The following is a 17,953-nucleotide window of genomic DNA, read 5'->3' as shown; positions in this document are numbered from 1 at the left end:
TGTGGACATTGCTTTGCACTGGGTCTTAGGACTGGGTGTGGAATGGGACAATAAAAGGGTGAGATGTCTGAGGTGGGACAGTTCCTGGTCCCACCATGACCCACACAAACCCCTGCCAGCTGATACAGAGTCATGTGAATTGATGATCCATAACCAAAATTTATATGAAATCCACAAGCGGTATCAACACTCATATTTATAATCTGCCCACTTTACAGGAAAGGTCCAAAGTAGGGCATGTGAAAATACAAATATTGTTTTAAAAGTGAAAAACATTTGGAAAGGAGACAGAGGTTACCAGGGACCACCTCATTACAGAAGTTTTTTTGTTTATTTGTTTGGTTTTTTTTGGTTTTTTTTTTCTTTTAAGTGTATCAACTTATTTTCTCAGCCTTCTGGCCAAATACAAAAAGAAAAGGACCAGTAAAAAGATGCATTTTGTACAATCAAGCAGAGAAAGTCAGAAATCTCTACCTTCAGCCAGAGAAGGACAAAGGTGGCTCTATTGCCACAGACTGATTTAAACTGTCAAACTGACTTCAACATGTAGAAAGAGCAACCATTAATGGTAATGGGGAAAAGTCAAGAAATTAATGTTTTAATTGCAAGTTCTGGCCACAGCCCCTGCAAACTTCCGATATCTGCCTGGGCAGGAGTGTGTCCATTTCTGGGCTTCTGAAGGCCTCATAGAGAACACTGCCCGCCTTAGCCAGAGGGGTCCACATCCTATCAGAATGCTGTCAGGCACAGAATTGTGAAGCTTGAGCCTCGGGCGAGGTAGGATGCCCAGGGTGAGGCTTAGACGGTGATCTGTTGGTTTTCTCTGAAAAAGGGTCTCTGGTGTGAGGCACAGATATCTGGAAACATCCGCAAGGTATGGTCTAGTGGGGGCTCCTCCAGGGCTGGCATCAGGGGACCAGCACCACAGCTCTTGCCTGCTTCCTCCATCAGCTGCCTGGCATACAGCTGCTCCACCTGCAAGAGCCATGTACAAAGTCAGAAGAAAGGTGGGAGGAATTGGGGCCTTCCTCCACCCCACCACAGGTCCTCTGATCCCCTCAGTGACAAGAAGGAGCCAGGCAGACAGTACTTCTGACCATTGCTAAGAGTGTTCTACCAGGACTGCTCTGACCATAATCAAATAAGGGCTTACAAAACTATAAAATGTCACTTAGACCTTAGGGCCACTGGACAGGTAAAGAGTTTCTGAAGAGGAAGAAACAGGGGAAGGGAGGAAGGAAAAGCAGGAGAAAGGGAGGAAGAGAAGGAGGAAAACACAGATGAAGAGTCCCAACATAGGAAGACAAAATGCAGAGATGATAAGACCCCTTTGCGGTCTCGTTTGCCTGCCTCTGCCCTGGTCACACAGGTGGAATTTGTAGTCCTTGCTGTCTCTTCTCACCTTGGGATAAAGTTGGCCCATATAAATGAGGGTGAGGATGCCTGGGCACAAGACAGAAACCACTAGCTCTCACCTGCACCAGAATGAGCTTGGACCGCAAGGGCGCTGTGTCCGGAAACTCCTCCCCAAAGCACAGCACCACCCTGCTATCAGGAAGGCGACTCTGGGTGGCGTAGAATTGCTGCAGTTCTGGAAGAACACAGAAACCAGTGAGCCTCTGAGCTGTAGTGAGGGTCCGGGGTAGGCTGCAGAACTTGGAAGGGAGCCACCTGCAGCCCCACAGGCTGGTGACTAGACACACTAAATCATGCCACCTCCCCATGGACCCTGCCAAGGTAAAGGAGCAGAGCTTGGGCTGCCTGGGCCCTGGACTCTGCATTTCTAAGCAGTTCCAAGGCTGCTCAGGGAGAATGTGCAGATCAGGCTTCAAAGGGTTCCCCAGCCATACCATTGCCAAAGCCCTCAACCCCTGCAAGAGTAAACTTAGTCCATGATGCAGGTGGCACAGGATAATAGGTGGGTGTGAACGTTAAGGCACGGACAGCGAGGTGACTCGGTACTGACCTCTGAAGAACTGGTTGGTGTCAAAGACCTGCACCACCTCATCCCGCTCCAGCTTGTTGGGCCTGCCCTTGCACACCACCGCATTGCCACTGCAGAACACACGGCCCTGGCACAGCCGCTTCACGAACACACCCTTGCGGTTGCTGTGCAGGAGCACGCCACGCTCCAGGTGTCCAAACAACTTCCGGGTCACCTGCCTCTGCCGCTCGATGGGGATGGTGTCAGCTGTTGGGAAGCACACTGGCTCCAGGCCATCGGGCCCATACAGTTTGGGAAGCCCCGGCTGGCTCAGGGATAGGCGGCAGCCATCGGGGCAGGTAGTGGTGGCCTGGCCCACAGGCTTGCCCCCATAGTAGAAGCTGATCAGCATCTGGGAGAAGGCTGTTGGGGAGGAGAACACAGGGCAATCAGGGGCTGGCGGGGGGGGGGGGCAGGTTTTCCTTCCCAAAGGCTCTGTTCCTCCTTCCAAGTGGTGTTTGCTTGTAATCCCAGCACCTGAGTAGCAGAGAAAGACCAACACCTAGGGCTGACTGGCCAGTCAGTCTCTCCTACTTGGTAAGATCCAAGCCAGTGGGAGACCCTGTCTCAAAAAATAAAATGGACAGTGCCCAAGAAACGATACCTAAGACTAGCCTCTGATCACACACACACACACACACACACACACACACACACACACACACACACACACACACACACGCATTCATGCACACACACATATGAACACACATATAGGAAGATGCATTCATATACACAAGCATCTGTACACACACGAACGTGCCTTCACGCACACGTGTACGTGTGCGCATGCGTGTGCACCAAGTTCAAGCCATGCAGGCATAGCTTTTGTCATTTCTCATGAAGTGCTCTGAGGCTCTGGTCCCCTTGTCACTCTGGACTCAGTGACCTACATTCACGATGAGAGGAAATACCACCTGTGAAGGTATTATCATCTTCACAATACATGGTGACCTGGGATTCCCTGGATTCAGGTCGAAACCCTCTGTAAAATCCTGCACACAGCCTGTCCTCCAGAAAGATCTGGAAGTGCTCTCCCTGGAAGCTACACAGGAGGGAGCTGTGACAGGTAGGTTACACCTCCGCCATCCCTTCACTCTGTCTCCTCAAGAACCAGAGTGCAGTTCAGAGAGGGATGCTGGCCTTGCACATGCAAAGTCCTGGGTTACAGCCTCAGCACCACAAATGTAAACTAATCAAATAAGACTTTGAACTTGAGCCATGAGACTGGAAATTTACAACTCTGTATATTGCTTTTGTTGACTTTCGTTTGCTCCACCTCTGGCTTCCTGTATAACATGTGGTGCCTGTGTCCTCTTCCAGGCAGCAGCATTCCAGATAAACATACATAGTGAAAAGACAAGAAAAATACAATGCTGAGGGCCCAGAAGTCCCTGACTGGCAGCCGGTGTGGAGTTGGTGCTCCAGTGATGGGAGCTAGGGAAACCCTGAGCTACTGCAGGAATAAAGAGAACACCCCAGAGCTATGGGACGCTGGAGATGCTATAAACTGCTATAAACAGAATTTTCTACCAACAGCAGCCTTATGCTTCCTCAGCTTCTCACCACACCAGCCCAGACTTCTCTCTGGAGCCACAGAAGCTGATAGCCCCCAAACCTATAGTGTCCTGGAGCTGTACAATCACTAGCTGCACCACTGAGTGGGCCTGTGTGAGTAACACACATTGCCAGGGCTAACACTGCTGTGCATTTGGAATCCTCAGACCCTTCTACCAGTTAGAGCGCCTACCACTGTCCACAGGCTTCGTTGTTCCCTGCTGCGGTTACACAGTGTGCTAGAGTCACCTGAGTAAATAGCCAGCTGTTTCAGTTCAGGTCATCAAGTTCACATTTGGGGAAACTGAGGCCCAAATTAGCTTGGTCAGCAGTTAAGTGGCAGTACTAGTGTACCTATTCCCTACTCCCTGTACTCCACACCAGCCATGTGAGTGTCCTCTGTGTCTGCATTACCAACAAACTAACACATCCCCTCCACCCTGGGACAATTTAGAACTTCATTCTAAGTGAATGGAGCTCCCAGCATTGCCTCTGCCTCTCACACTGTGCCCTGTGCTCACACTGTATCCTGTGTCTACACTGTGCCTTCTGTCCACTATGTACCCTGTGTCCACTCTGTACCCTGTGCTCACACTATGTCCATTGTCTACTCTGTACCTGTGCTCACACTGTGTCCAGTGTCCACTCTCTGTACCTGTGCTCACATTGGGCCCTGTGGTCACACTGTACCCTGTGTCTACACTCTGTCCTGTACTCACACTGTACCCTGTGCTTACACTGTGTCCTGTGTCCACACTGTGTCCACACTGTGTCCTGTACTCATGTCATGCACACATTATAAACTTTACCCTGTCATCTTAGAGGAATTTTGGAACCAGAATCCCTCAACACCCCCAGGAACAGCAAAATGTCTCAGAGATATGCAGACAGGACTGGCTCAGTGACCCCATGCCTTCTCATTTTGGAGAAGGGACGGGTGGAAGGAGAGTAGGTGACAAGCTGCCACACCTCACATGGGACATGTGCAGACACAGAGGAGAAGCAGTTGACAAATGCTCTCCATGCTGCAATGTAAGTCTTCACCTCCACCACTGAGATTCTAAGAATCCAGATACAGCCTAAGCCTGCTTCAAACGCATCCCCAGAGGACACCAGCAGCTCACCCCATGTGGGAACCCAGACCACCATTAGTATCATAAAATCAGGATCGGCACTGTCACCATCAGCACCGTCTACACCATCAGCACCGTCTACACCATCAGCACCGTCTACACCATCAGCACCGTCTACACCATCAGCACCGTCTACACCATCACACTGTCAGCATCACTTTCAGTATGGAATTCCAGCACTGCTTTCTTACAACTGTGTGACTTGAGGCAAGTGGCTTCACCCCTTGTGTCTGCTTTTCATCAACAAGGTAGAGATGGCAATAGCACCAGCTTTGTGGGGGGCTTTTGTGGAACCACAGGAGCCGGGGAAACATGGTCCACAAATAAGTCCCCTGAGACTGTACACCACAAACCCTGATCTGCAGGGATTGCAACAGGTACTGAGCCAGGTGCTTTGGGCCCATTCACACATCGGACCCCTGCCATGTATTACTAGTCATTGCAGCCATTTTGCAGGCTGAAGAGGTGAAGGTGCAGGCCCTGCCAGTCCAGCTGTTCTGTGTGGAGCTTGGTCTTGCTCCCCACAGCAGGATGGCTCCTGCTCACTCTGAAATGCTAAGACATGCCAAAAAGCCTCACTATTGGATCCATTCATTGGATACACACAGGCTGGGGACAAACTGGCAGCCTCAAAAAGGCTGATAGCAGGGTGGCACTGAGAGAGACTTGAGGGTGGACAACAAAGAGAGCTGGCTCATGCCCTAGCACTCCAGAGCCTGAAGCAAGAGGGTTGTGAGTTCATAACCATCCTGGGCTACAACACATTGAGACTGTCTCAAAAAGAAAAAAGTTATAAAAGCCAGACCTCTAGATTTTTCTGATTGCTACGAAGTCCATACTAGCCTGATCTAAAGGCCCAGAACACTGGTTACCACAGGGAGGCAGTTACCATGGGGTAGCCCTCAAGTCCAAGGCTCTCCACAGCGTGCCACAATCTCCCTTATTCCCTGCTGGTCCTCCCCACCCATCTCACTCTCTGTCATCTCTGCAGTCAGGAAACCAGGAGCCCTGCCTGTGGCTTATCTACAGAGACAGGGAGTGTGACCTGGGTTCTGGAAGAGGAGCTCAGAGTATAGGTTCCCAGGAGTGGCCGGGGACCCCTTGCTTTCCTCACATATGCTGAGACAGCTCTTCAAGGCTCAAGGACACTTCCTCTTCACAGCCTAACTTTACCTCTCACTCAGATGGCCACAGGTCTGGACCCAGCCAACATGGTCCCCAGAATGCATTGGTCAGCAGATTCCAAGGGCCACAACTCAAGACTGACAAGGCCAAAGGTTCAGCCCATGACCCCAGGCCTCCTGTGAATGGGTTAGGGAGGCCTTGAGAACAGGCTGGGAGGCAACTGCCTTTGGAAATTTGAACAAGCTAGGGTGTCTATGTACAGCCAGGTCTAGAAGGACCCCAGCACACAGGCAGGCACTAGACAGAGCATCATTTCCTTTGTATTTTTCTTACTTGATGAGCACCCGCCTCTGCCCCCATGATGATCCTTAGGGCATGCTTCTTCCTGAGCGCTACTGAGTCTGCCATGAAACCAGACAACATGGTGGCTCCTGGGAATGTACAGAGATGCCACTAGTCCCACAGCAAGCAGCAGTGAGGATGGGATACCAGGAGCAGCTCCCCACTCGGGGACCTATCAGCCTCACCACACAGAGCCTGTGAACTGGGAAATAACCTATTTCCATAACCTAGAGGAGGTTGGAGGCATGGGTGGAAAAGAGTCCACAAGAGTGTCAGACTTAACCCTGGCACCCAAAATTGCACTGTAAACACCCCACCACTGTCGTCACCATTCCCATCATTGCCAGCCTCATCGCCATGAGCACTTTGAGCACATTGACTTTCAGAATCATCAGCATGATCACCATCACTACTAATCAGAACTATCAGCACCAGCACACCACCACCACCACCATCATCATCATCACTGACACCATGACCACCATAACCAACAGCATCAGCAGCACCATTACCATCAGTCCCAGTAGCATCGGCAGCATTACCACCGTCCTACCATCAGAAACATTGCCTGTGAGAACAGATTTTTTTCTGGAAACACCTCTTGCCTTCAGAAACTGCACTTCTGCAGTTAACCTGGCCTTGCAACAAGGTTAATAATTTGCCTTGAGACCTCCATCTGTCTCCCTACTGTGTTCTGTCTATTTAACCTGCCTTTAAGAAAACAATGTTACCAACCTTACTATGCCTTGGATTTCCCATGCAATCAGCTTTTACAACCCAAGCTAAATAAATAATAGCTTTAATCTTAAATTATGTACTCTTCCATGCCTATGCCCCCAGAATAGTATTCGTGCATGTGTGCATGCTGTGGTAATCATTTGCTGAAAGCAACCTTAAACAAAACAAATACCCCATAAGTGTTAGAAGCAAAAATGAGGATAAAAATTAATAACATATCAGCTATTCTGGGTCAATTGGGGTCAGCAAAGTAACATCTTCCCTTGTAAAACTCTGTTCAAGATCTCTGATTAAAAAATAATAATTTCTCAGTCTTTCTACATACTGTGTTTTCTGTGCCCTTAAATAAACACACAGCAAAGCACTTTGTTAGGGACAGAGAGATATCAGACCCACACAACAGAGAGACAAAGTAACACAGACCACAGACAACAAGACATTCAGAAGACACAGACAGAGAAGTAGAGAATTCAGAGATACAATCCACAGCATCACCATCAGCATCTGTACCAGCATGGTCACCACCAGTATCATCTGCAGCAGCAGCGTCACCCATACAATGAGCACCATCAGTATCATCACCATAGCCATCAGTGCCATCCACATCAGTATAACCATCATTATAACTCTCACGATGGAGTTGGAGGTGAGAGGAGGTGAAAGACCCTGCACAAGTGACACTGACCAGCCATATCCCTACTAGACAGTATTAGTGACAGTGTAGCACATGAGATTCTCACAGTATGTCACACATGAGGAACTTGGTGCTTCAAAAGGCCAGATCCTTCCACTTGAGGCCAAAGCAGCAGGGCAGCCTACATTCTCTTCTGCACTGCTATCTCTGAAGACCCCCTGGATTGATTAAGGCCACCTCAGGGAGATGTTCAACAAAGCAGCCACTTGCCTGCTCCCAAATCACACAGAATGAAGAGGAGGAAGCAGTCCTCAAAGCCTACCCTCAGGCCAGGCTTGTCCGTAGGACCTCATGACCCCATCCAGACCATGAGACTATTTTCAAACAGAGCCTGTGCCCTGCCCACCCACCCAGAACACCCTGGTACCTGAATGGTGTGTGTCATAGGCAGCGTATCCAGTCACCAGTGGCAGACCTATAGGCAGAGAAAAGAAAGTATATTCCCACTTGGGCCGGTTCTATGAGCAGGGCGTGACCCAAATGTACCTTAGGTATAGATGGGCCACTGATGATGGTGGCGTTGATGCCAATGGGCAGATCCCACTCTATATGAGCTGGCAGGCTCACAAACACACAAACCCACCAAGGTAAAGGCTTTTCTCAGTGCTCTGGGGTCCTGTCCTTGTGCCAGGACCATGCTCCCTTCCTACCACAAAGACCTGGCCCAAATGTCACTGGATTATACACAACAACCAGGGCTTGTCTCACATGGGGACCTGGGATCCCAGGCAGCTTTCCCAAAAGCATCTCTCAACACAGGGACCCTTGCAAGACACTAACACCCACAGCCTAGAAACCTCATAGGCTTCCAGGGCCAACTAAGACCTCCTGGCAGCTCCTATGTTAGCAGGAAAGAGGCAAAGAGGGAAACCAACGTATCTGTGAGCCATAAAATTTGCTCACACACTGTAGCAGAGGACCAGGTAAGTGACCCTCTCTCTAAGCATCTACAGCCTGCGTGTACCCACTAGATGCTAACCAAAGTGTGAATTCCTCATTTAACTTTCTAATTCCACTAAACAGGTACTAGTATCCCCAATTTATGGTTGAGTAAATGGAGGCACCACTAAGACATGAACTGCCCAATGTGGTTCCAAGCTATTGCCCTAACTGGGCTCTCTTCTCTCTAGAAACTCTAGGTCTCTCTGGGTCTGGGAGTGTCCTGAATATCTGAACAGAACAGCAAACCTAATGATGAGCTGGAAAGGAGAGACAGGGTGGCTGAGAGAAGTGGCCTTCCTTGAGTCTTGGGGATGTCAGGAGACTCCTTCTCTCAACTTCCTGGGGGTATGGGAGGAAAGTGGTCATGCATAACTACCTATTATAGACAAAGATATTTGTGCCTTCCTAGGAGGCTACAGCTTGGCTAACTCAACTCATTTTTTTACCTATCTGGACTCAGTGACCTTCCACAGGACATAGAGCCTAACACTGACAAGTACCCCCAACCAAAACACAAAGTGCCTAAGGCTGGCAGTGCTGGTCACCCACACTCACCCGCACTAGGCTGCTGGACCCACCAGTCAGGAAGGACCTGGCTCCTGCCGGCCTCTGGTGGGGATGGACTCCTTTTGGTCAGACCCATGTATTCATCCACAGAAGGCTATAGGACCAGGTAACAGAAAATAACTGTTGAGTGACAGGTCTCCAGGACAGCCCTCCCCTAAGCCCATGTTTATAAAACCCAATATCAAATAAACAGCTAAAGCCACATAATCTGTCACCTTTATCTCATGAGACAGAGCCTGAGCTTCACTTTGCAATTCATAAGACCCTAGACTACAAACCCACTGGGCTGGCAGTCTAACCAGGATTGTCAAGGCTACAAAAAATCTCACTAATCTTTTGATGCCAGGAGACTTCATGCACTAGCTCGTTCCCAGACCAATCAGTGGATCCCAATGATCTCAGTCATCCAGTTCCAATGGCCCATTCAGGAATAAACTTAGTGTGTTAAAAAAGCAAGCCATATAGATGCCATGAGGACCAATGGGATGACCAGAAGCAATGGAGAAGGTCATGTTCTATCCCTGAAGCTAGGCTGAGAAGCAAGGTTAACACCACATGGTGACTTTCAAAGCTGCTATTTTAAGTAAGCTTGGAGTTTAACAAAGTTTTGTTGGAGGCCCACAGGACATGTAGGGCCTGGCCAGTACAAGGAGGCTAGCCTGGGGAAGTAGCCAGGGAGTCCCTCTCTCTGCCTCTTCAGGTAGGAATGTCACATCTCTGGAGAACTGAAGGCTCTCAAAGCCTATGAGGGATAAAAGTAATGTCTGTCCCTCCCTGGAAGATGTCTGGGAGGCCCCCACTCACCTCCTTGATCAGCTCATCAATCTCAGAGCGACCACACTCCATCTCCGTGACATCGCTCATACAGCCTGCAGGCACCACGCCCAGCTTGCCTATGGGAAAGGGGATGGACACCATGACCCAGGGCAGCCACGCATTGCAACCTTTTTTAAAATGCTGACTTAAGGAAATAGAGGTGGTGAGTGTTCTCACTGGTTCTGACTAGCAGCTGCTAGAAAGTTTGGGAAAGGCTCAGCCGTGCCTTCTCATGGCCTGGTCATCTGATCAGCCAAGTCAAAAGAGAGAAGTGGGTGCTGGGGGTTGTAAACACCAGGCTTTTAAAGGACAAGGACCAGACTTTGGTTTCTTCCTTCTATCTGAGGCCCGACTGGTACATTTTATACCAGATGTTCATTGCCTACATATTGAAGATAAGTTTGTTAGTCCGGGCATTTGAAAACATGCAGAGACTTACTGGAAAATATCCTGGCAGATGGGAGCCAGGTATCAGGAAATGTTTTTGTCCTCTTCAAATATACATGTGTGTGTCTGCACACCTCTGCCACATGGTAAAGTCACACATGGGCCCTATTTCACAGCCTCTACCTGCCTCCCAGGGGGCCCAAAGCTTTTATCTGCTAGTATATGGGTCCAGATGGCTTCTGGCCCACTTTGCACCTCTCCCTGATCCGAAGTTCGCCTTGGAAGGTTAGCCTCCATGAGCTTGACCAAAACCCCTGACAGGCGCCCCGCTCCCAGGAACCTGCACAATCTCCTTACTGCTTCATCCACATGCAGGCATTCACTTAGAAGCTATTGCTGGAGCAAGCAGGGGACAAGAAGGGCCCCCAGAGAGGCTGGCAAATCACTCAAGTTCATAGTACAGTGTACCAGGACAAATAGTATGCAAATCCTGTGTTCCTCTGCTCAAGAGCCTAATGCTCCTTCACCCCCAACACTGCAGGTGATGGGGCTCCACCCACGCTATAAACAAGTCAGGGTCATCTACCAAGTCAAGCCTGGCTGATCCTGGGGGCACTGAGAGAAACTTCCCTATTGCTTCAAATCACTGTGAAGACAAACAGTCTAGAGCAGGCAGTAATTAAGGCAGCAAAGAATGGACCAGGCCCAGGGAGCCATGAGCCTCTTCTAAGAAAGGTCACTGTGTAAGCCTTACCAATGTCACCTGTTAGAGCTCTGAGTGAATGAAACCAGGCATCCATCTGCAGGTGATTAGGCTACAAGTGACCAGATCATACAACACTGCCAACTTCAGGGCACCACCTGCACCAGTCAAGCATCAGTTAGCTCAGCTTCCTCTTTGGGGGATTTTTGTTTTGCTTTTGAGACAGGCTGGCTTTAAGGATGCAATCCCCCTGCCTTGGCCTCCTGAGTCCTGGGACCACACACACACACACACCAACACACTTCCTATCCCTAGCAGACTAGATATATCAGTGTTTCATATTCTCTGACAGGCTTTGTCACCATGTCAGTTCCCTGGTATGTGACATGCACTCTGACATATGTTTGAGTCAGATTTTTGCTTTTTAAAAAATTGCATGTCTGCTTTTCAATACCCCCACTGAAGGATGAGAACAAACCCATAATCTGTGTTCAGCCCTAAGAACTGTTTCAAGGTTTTTGCTGTTACCAGACTGCTATAAGTTTCCAAAGAAAAGGCCACAACTCCACGATATTTTTACACCTGTGTGGAGTGAGTGGTGTGAAAACCAAGGCTTTCAAAGATCCTCACAAACCCATGATGGAGATTAAGCATCTCTGATTCTGCATAGGACATGAGTTTAAAAGGATTCTGAGGTTAGCACTGAGCTCAGTACATTCTGATTGATTAGTGATGTCTGACCAAAGCACAGGCATATGCAGTGTAGCAGATTTGTGCTGTCCCTGGTTTCATTCCTTTACAGTTGCTTTTAGGATTTTACTGCTAGAAGAGACCTCAGGAATCGATGTTCTCCCAAAAGCAGTCACATGCCATGGCCATCAGTGAGGTCGCTGCTGCTGTCTTGTCTAACTGGAGAACGTTTCACTCAACCCTATGAGCCATGCTTTCCTTGCCCACTAGATCTTCCCCAGCCTCCTCTGTAAACTTCTAGAAATCAAAAAGAAATTCTGCATCACATGCTATGCTATGGCAGAGCTTCACGCCTATTCAGGAGAGTTTACACTGAGCTCCAGGGGCTCTGCTAGATTCTCGCTCTGAGCCAAGACCCAGAGTGCTCTGAGCCATGACCCAGGCTACCCTTCCCTGCCTCCATGTGGCCACTCCCTCTGCAGGAAGCTGCCACTTGACAGCACATGGTGTGTGAGGTCAGCAGACCAGCTCCCTGTATCTGCTTATACAAGAAAGAACAACTTTGTTTAGCTAAACCAGGCACCCAAACCCTGTGGGTGGCATGCCTGCTCTGTGGAGACCAAGAGCTAATCAGGGCAAAAGGGGGAAGGTGAAGGAGGGTACTGGAAGGCTTCCTGACCCCAACAGATAGTTACATTTTTGCTCTTCCTCGGGGACAATTCTGTAAACTTTATATGGCTCGGAAATGTCCAGCTGGGATCGATCAGTCACTTCCTCAAAATCTGGGCTCTTGTTCAAAGCACAGCGTAACCTCGTCTTCCACGTGGCTGGCTCAGCTTTGTCCCCCTCTTTAAACTTCCCTTTAAAAACTGCCCAGGCCTGAAGAAAGAAAGAGAAACACAGTAAAAACAGAGGGACACAAACCACAGAGTTCATCATGAAGACAAGACTGCACACCCCCAACTCCCCAGAGACTTTCTTGGCCATCAACTCTTGTTCAAGGTCAGCACTCAATGGGAGTCCAGGAAGACCACTTTGTCTACTGTATCCAAACAGACCAGAGCAACTCTCAGCAAAGCCAGAATTTGAACCCAGGCCCCAGGCTGCCCACACCCTAGGATGCATCTTTGGCAAAGTCCTCCTCTGGCTTGAGGTCATGAAGCTTAAAGAGGAAGGTGTGCATGGCTTCACCAGAATGGTCAAAACAAAGACTTTTTTCAAATAAAGCCCTGAGCATAAAAAAGGAACATATGAATGTGATCACCATTCTTTCCTTTTAATAGAAAGTTTGTTTTGCATTTTTTGCATGATTCTGACCATTTAAAAAGCAACAAATTGTTCTCCCTGTTAAGTGTCTCTGTTTTTCTATATAGTTTTTTTTAATAGTTAACTTTTCTGATCTGCCCAAAGCTTATGATCTAAGCAAAGACCAAAAATTCAAAGCAGAGGCATGTTCAAATCCCCAACACCCAAAGAAAAAGCTGGGTATGTGTACCTGTGATCCAAGCAAGGGGACATGATGACAGAAGAATACCTAAGGCTGGCTGGCAGCCAACCTAGCCTAATCTGTGAGCTCCAGGTTCTTTGTCTAAAGAACTAAGGTGGAAGGTGATAGACACAGACACCCCACATGGACCTCAGGGCTCCCAAAGGCACATACCCAGGGCACATGCACAGTTCTTGGGAACACTTGGGTTCAAGACCAGTGCTCTCTGAACTATTGATTCCAGATACTGTATCTCTGCTCAGCAAGAAGCTGGAAGAACATTCCCACCACTGAGCCTAAGTGGCCACTTCCTCTCTGACATAGTTACAAACTCACTTTTAGAAGTATTTTTTAAGTAGATGGTTTCCAACTCTGGCCTTTATTATAAACTGCATTGCTGGCCACATACTGACTTGTTGTGAATTCAAAAGCAGAAAAGAACAACTGGCAGACTGTAACAGTGATTCAGGGTTGTGAATGCTAGAAGGTTCTACCTCTGCCTCTGATGCTGAGAGTGGTCCCCACGGTGAGGACCATCCTACACAGTGCCTAAAGCATTTTCAGGCAGTATCTCCCCCTGGATATAGCGATCCAAAACATCTGCCACGGGAGTTGCCTCTCTACATCACTGAGTGAACTCACACTCCAGTGACACCTGAGCAGGCACAGATGCCACAGCAGCATCCCAGTCAGCAGGCACACGAAGGAACTGGGGTTCCTCAACAGAGCTGCCCTACTCATTCCTTCATTCTGTGCTCACGCTTTCTCTGTGAGGAAGGCCTGGAGTCCCCTACCATCAAATCAGACTCCATGGTCAGGAAGCATTATGAGACCCACTGGGTACCAGCAGAGGCCTGCCCTGAGACTTGCCCCATCTGGCCAGAGACCAGCTCTAAAGGACTGTCTCAGCTGCATGGTCTCTCGGGGCTACCCAGAGCTGAAGCTCCAGAGTAGGGTGGTCCTGGTACCCACTGCTTGAAGTTTTTCTCGGCTGACATTGTGCCCTACTGCACTTTAAAAATCAACACTGGGGGCCGGGTGGTGGTGGCGCACGCCTTTAATCCCAGCACTTGGGAGGCAGAGACAGGAGGATCTCTGTGAGTTCGAGACCAGCCTGGTCTACAAGATCCAGTTCCAGGACAGCCTCCAAAGCCACAGAAAAACCCTGTCTCGGAAAAAATAAAATAAAATAAAAAAATACACACTAGGAATGTATCTCAGCACCATATAAACCAGGTATAGTGGCCCATACCAGTAATCTGAGCATTCAGGAGGTAGAGGCAGGAGGATCAGGAGTTCAAGGTCATCCTCGGCTACATAGCCAGTTTGAAATCAGTCTGAACTTTGTAAGACCCAGACTCAAAATAAAATAAAATAAAAATTACTCCTATTTCTTCCTTCAAGGCCCTCTGTGCATTGGGTAAGTACTAAGTAGTTAGACCTATCACCAGCTGGGCCCAGGGAATCTCAGTCCTTGCCTGATTGATGTAAGCTCAGTGTCTTTTTCATTCTCTATCTGTGGTCTACACAGGAAGCAGGCCCCAAGACACAGCCTGCAGATAGCACTGGGCTTTCTGGTATAATCCCTTTCCCCAGTAGAAAAGCAAGCATACACTTTTTCCTTAACACCTACATTTTTTAAAGGTTTAATTGTCTGAGAATAGCATGTTTCCTACTTAACCAAAAAGTCCCTAAGATGGCTCTACCTGCTCAAGGCCTCAATACAGAGTCCTTTCAACAGCCAAGATGCATTTGGCTGATGATGCAGACACACCCCAGCCCACAAAGAACAGCTCAGAAAAGCCCCCTTCTCTGCTCTGTGCCTCCCAAGCTGTCCCTCCCTCCTCACCCCTGCTCGCCTCCCCATCTGGTGGGCACCCATTTGTCTCCCACCATTCCTGCCGAGATTGTTGTTTCATTCAGATTGCCACACAGAGCGACTGCGTAACCAACGGAAACATTGGGAATCTTGCGCATTCTTCTCAATGCTGTTGAAACGGCTTGCTGGCCGTGAGGAGGAACGTTGCATAAGATGCATAAATCTGGGGCTTTACTTCAGGACTCCTGGTTTGCTGAAGCAGGGAACTGGCTGAAGAGAGGCCTGCTATCTCCTGCAACAAGTAAGACCCTGGTCCAGCACTCTGCCCATACCCTGTGCCTCAGGTTCAGTGTCAAGGCTAGTCATCACCAGCCCAGTTCGAGGTTCTCATTGCAAAGGGGAGGCTGTGCCCCAGAGTGTAGCATCAGAGACAGTGTTGGTGATCCAAGTCTCTGCAGGCCATGCTGCCACTTGACCGCGGTCTTGAGTCAGTTTCTGGTCCTCGGCAGTTCAATCTGCCTTGTGACCTTCATAACCTTCCTCCCCACCCCCAGCTCCCAGAACACACAGAACTAAAGGCAGTGGTTCATAACCTGGGCTCTGGGTCAGACCACCAAGGTGCAGCTGCTCACAAAGTAGAAGTTTGGGCTGACCACAACTTACAGCTCTGAAATTCCCAGAATGGAATTTAGATCCCTAGGGCCTTAGAAACACCCCTAGGTGACTATGACAACCCACAGGAGAACTCCTGACCCAGCCTGTCTACAGAGCTGGACTGGGCTGGTTCTTAGGGAGAAATCACCCTACTTCTCAGTAAGATAAAGGGTTAAGACCTTAAACCACCTGATCCCAAATGCTGGCTATATCACACAGGGGTTATGAGACCCTGGAGAATCCACCTCTCTTCTCAGTGCCATTGCAGAATGCAAACAGGTTTACCACCCACCACACAGAATGAGATGAGAAAAAAGAAGAGAACAATTCAAGTTGACTCTCACCCCAGCTGCCTGGCCTGCCCTCAGTGGTAGCACTTACTCCTCTCAGAAGGGGAACCACTCAAGTGCAAGCTCAGGATGCCCTCTGAACCCTGGCCCAGAATCAATCACGGAAGCCTTGTCACCCTTCTAGCTGGCCCTGACATGCCAAGAAGGAGTCACACTTGGAAAGAATAAAGATTGAAGTCTTCCTTAGTACACTGACCGGAGCCTGGCAGTACATCAAGGCAAAGGGGTGCAAAGCAGGTGGGAAAAGCATGCTTGACTTCATGGGGGAACAGCCAGATCCAAGCACTCCTCGATCAGTGTTTCTCTTAAAATACTGAGTTAATTGTTTAGTCATCAGGACACTCCTAAGTACTTCCAAAACCAGAGAGAAATCAGAAACCACAGCGTGAGGACGCAGGGGTCTTTACCTTGAAGATGGAAGCATCCACTTCCTGATTGTAATCCTGCTTGCCAGCATGCTTCCAAGGGATACGGAACATACTCTTCTCGTCATTTTCCCATATCAGCCCCGGGTACATACTGCTGTCAATCTGCTCAATCAGCCACTGCCGGAGCCGACGCCCGCCATTCCGGTCACACATCCTTGGAAAGAAAGAAATCTTTTAGTATAACAAATGTGACTTGTGACTCACAATGACCCCAAAACTAACAGGAAGATCAGAGATCCACACAAAGGTGCTGACTTGGGAGAAATCTGGACCAATGCCAATAGAAAAGAGTGGTGCCCCATGAAGCCTAGACTCAAATGAAAACTGAAAGCCTGAGGGATCCAGAGCTGCCTGTCCAGAGATGTGCCCCACCCACAGCTCTGGCTGTGAGTTCCAGCTCTTCCCTGACCTCCCATTCCAGACACTGAGGCACCTGCTGGGACGAAGCCGCTCTCATATGACGCTGAACTTTGCTATGAACTGCTCACTGCTCTGAGAACGAGCCTAACAATTGCTGCCCAGGGGGCTGGCTGTTGTCCCTGGCAGACTTGACCCCAGCACCACCTGAGAAAGAGGACACCCTTACAGGTTGTCCTTTCCTAGCTGGAGTGGTAACAGGAATATAAAACAGTATAGGGTCGTATTTCTCCTGGGAATGAGTCATGTTCCAGCTTGGTGACCTTAAAGCGATTTAACCTTGGAGTGTTAGGGATTCAGTCCAGGTTATATGTGTAAAGTATCTGCATTAGGGCCTGTGCCATACAAGACTCCTTCAGTAACACAGATCCTCAGGGACTCTTGTGACCACCACTAGAGGAAAGCGAAAGGGACAGTTCAAAGCCAACTCAAGGGCTCTGTTTCCAGGCCCTACCTTCCCCAGACATCTAGTGACACCCTTGGACATTCCTACCAGCACTGCCAGGTAGCTTTCCTGCAGCCTGGGGAAAGAGAAAATTTGTGCCCAGAGACTTGCAGCCAGAGTTTACTAGAACAGCCTGGAAATCCCCAAGGCAGTTGGACAGACGCCCACCCCAAAAAACTAGAACACAGCATTTCTTGTCTTCCAATTAAAATGTGACCTCTTTGGGCAGGAAAGAAAGAAGTTATCAGCAATGAGGAGACGTGATGTCCCCAAGAACATGGTCACATCCAGAGCCAGCATGTTCCACAAAGCAAAATGGTAGTCAGGATTGCTGGGAAGAGGCATTACGGGTCACAAACTCCAGGCTACTGCAGATGGCAGTGGCTTCAAAAAAGCAGGCAGGGTCCTGAGAAAGGGAGGTGAGATCTCTCCAGGGCTGCTGCCTTCAGCTTTTCAACCCAACAGTCCCAGCTGCCACTGTGAACTTAGAAATGGATGAGGGCTGAATGGGGGCTGGCTCTGGTTCTGTTTTTGTTTTTATTTTTAAAATAAGGTCTCATATCCCAAGCTAATCGCCAACTCCCTCGGTAGCTGAAGATGGCTGTGAACTCCTAATCCTCCTGCCTCCACTCCCCCCTTCACGGGGGCTAAACTCAGAACTTGTACATGCTAAAGG

General features: G+C 49.1%; 1 protein-coding gene across 1 annotated transcript; it reads right to left on the bottom strand.

Moving 5' to 3' along the window:
* Positions 1–406: 406 nt before the first annotated feature.
* Positions 407–16,568, bottom strand: Irf8 (interferon regulatory factor 8). Its single transcript, XM_035441466.1, has 8 exons — positions 16,395–16,568; positions 12,374–12,557; positions 9,887–9,975; positions 9,071–9,176; positions 7,941–7,988; positions 1,967–2,347; positions 1,476–1,591; positions 407–975 (listed from the first exon to the last, which is right to left on the bottom strand). The coding sequence occupies exons 1-8, from the start codon at positions 16,566–16,568 to the stop codon at positions 799–801; spliced, it is 1,275 nt and encodes a 424-aa protein (XP_035297357.1). The 3' UTR covers positions 407–798.
* Positions 16,569–17,953: the final 1,385 nt, after the last annotated feature.

The sequence above is a fragment of the Cricetulus griseus genome, chromosome 3 (assembly GCF_003668045.3).
Source record: "Cricetulus griseus strain 17A/GY chromosome 3, alternate assembly CriGri-PICRH-1.0, whole genome shotgun sequence".
NCBI lineage: Eukaryota > Metazoa > Chordata > Mammalia > Rodentia > Cricetidae > Cricetulus > Cricetulus griseus.
This window is presented reverse-complemented; position numbering and strand designations above follow the sequence as displayed.

Coding starts and splice junctions, on each gene's coding strand:
- Irf8 (XM_035441466.1), bottom strand. CDS start 16,568: ATGTGTGACCGGAATGGCGGGCGTCGGCTCCGGCAGTGGCTGATTGAG. Junction 9,976..12,373: donor CCCCGAGGAAGAGCAAAAAT/GTAACTATCTGT, acceptor CCTTTCCCATAG/GCAAGCTGGGCGTGGTGCCT. Junction 9,177..9,886: donor TTGATGAGCTGATCAAGGAG/GTGAGTGGGGGC, acceptor CTGGTCCTATAG/CCTTCTGTGGATGAATACAT.